At 61.1% G+C, this 1,047-nt stretch overlaps 1 protein-coding gene across 1 annotated transcript in view; it reads left to right on the forward strand.

Annotated features, from left to right (window-relative positions):
• Positions 1-952, forward strand: part of LOC122545828 (adenylate cyclase type 6-like) — a gene marked incomplete at its 3' end in the record, with an annotated part of 4,164 nt that extends 3,212 nt beyond the window's left edge. Inside the window, exons 2-3 of the mRNA XM_043684730.1 lie at positions 373-401; positions 808-952. Coding sequence (XP_043540665.1) covers positions 373-401; positions 808-952 — 174 coding nt within the window. The remainder of the gene's footprint in view (positions 1-372; positions 402-807) is intronic.
• Positions 953-1,047: the final 95 nt, after the last annotated feature.

Below are 1,047 nucleotides of genomic sequence, written 5' to 3' on the forward strand. Positions count from 1 at the left end.
CCAGCACCCCCACCTCCTCCCTCTCTCCCCCACCAACCCCCACCTCCTCCCTGTCTCCCTCGGTTTCTCTCCCTCGATCCCTCCCCCTCTCCCTCTCTCTCTCTGATGTCCGGGGAGGAGGGAGGGAACGTGCGCTCAGAGCAGTCACCCCCGCGCGTTTCTGGCCGTCACTCCCCCGGGACCTGAAGGATTGTGGCAAGGGATTGTCCAGCGATGCCTCACGCTGTCGAATGGCCGATGGTCGGGGTTAGGGAGGGACCATCTCGTCTCGTCTCGCCCCCCCCCACCCCCCTCTCCCTGGGATAGCGGTCGAGGCAGGAAATCTCGGTGCTGTGCACACAATAACCCACCCTCTCTCTCGCTCTCTGACAGGGGATCTGCGATTACATGGCAAAAGACAAGTGAGTAACTGATGTTTCAGCAAAACCTTCCATCTCCAACAGGTCACCATCCACCGCCTCCCCCAGCGGTGTATTTACCCCCCACCTCGGTCAGACCCACACTCGGAGCACCGTGCACAGTTACCCGGTCTCCCCTCGGTCAGACCCACACTCGGAGCACCGTGCACAGTTCCCCGGTCTCCCCTCGGTCAGACCCACACTCGGAGCACCGTGCACAGTTCCCCGGTCTCCCCTCGGTCAGACCCACACTCGGAGAGTTTGGGAGCGGGTGTGAGTGTGAGGGGGGTGTGGGGATGACAGTGTAATGGAGGTCAGGCTGTGGAATGAGGGGGGCGTTGGCCGTGTGAGTGCGCGCGAGACAGTGTTACCCCTCCCTCTCCCTCTCCCTCTCCCTATCCCTCTCCAGGAGTGCCCAGGAGTTACTGAATCCCGAGGATGAAGTGGATGAATTTCTGGGACGTGCAATTGATGCCAGGAGCATTGACCGTCTCAGATCGGAACACGTGAAGAAATTCCTGCTGACCTTCCGGAAACGCGAGCTGGAGAGGAAGGTGTGAGGGGTGAGGGGTGAGGGGTGGAGATTGGGGCTTGGGCTGGGGGTGGGGATGGGCAGATAAAGGAAAGCATACCAAACGCCTCCTTCACT

The sequence above is a fragment of the Chiloscyllium plagiosum genome, unplaced genomic scaffold (genome assembly GCF_004010195.1).
Source record: "Chiloscyllium plagiosum isolate BGI_BamShark_2017 unplaced genomic scaffold, ASM401019v2 scaf_72306, whole genome shotgun sequence".
In the NCBI taxonomy this organism is placed as follows: Eukaryota; Metazoa; Chordata; class Chondrichthyes; order Orectolobiformes; family Hemiscylliidae; genus Chiloscyllium; species Chiloscyllium plagiosum.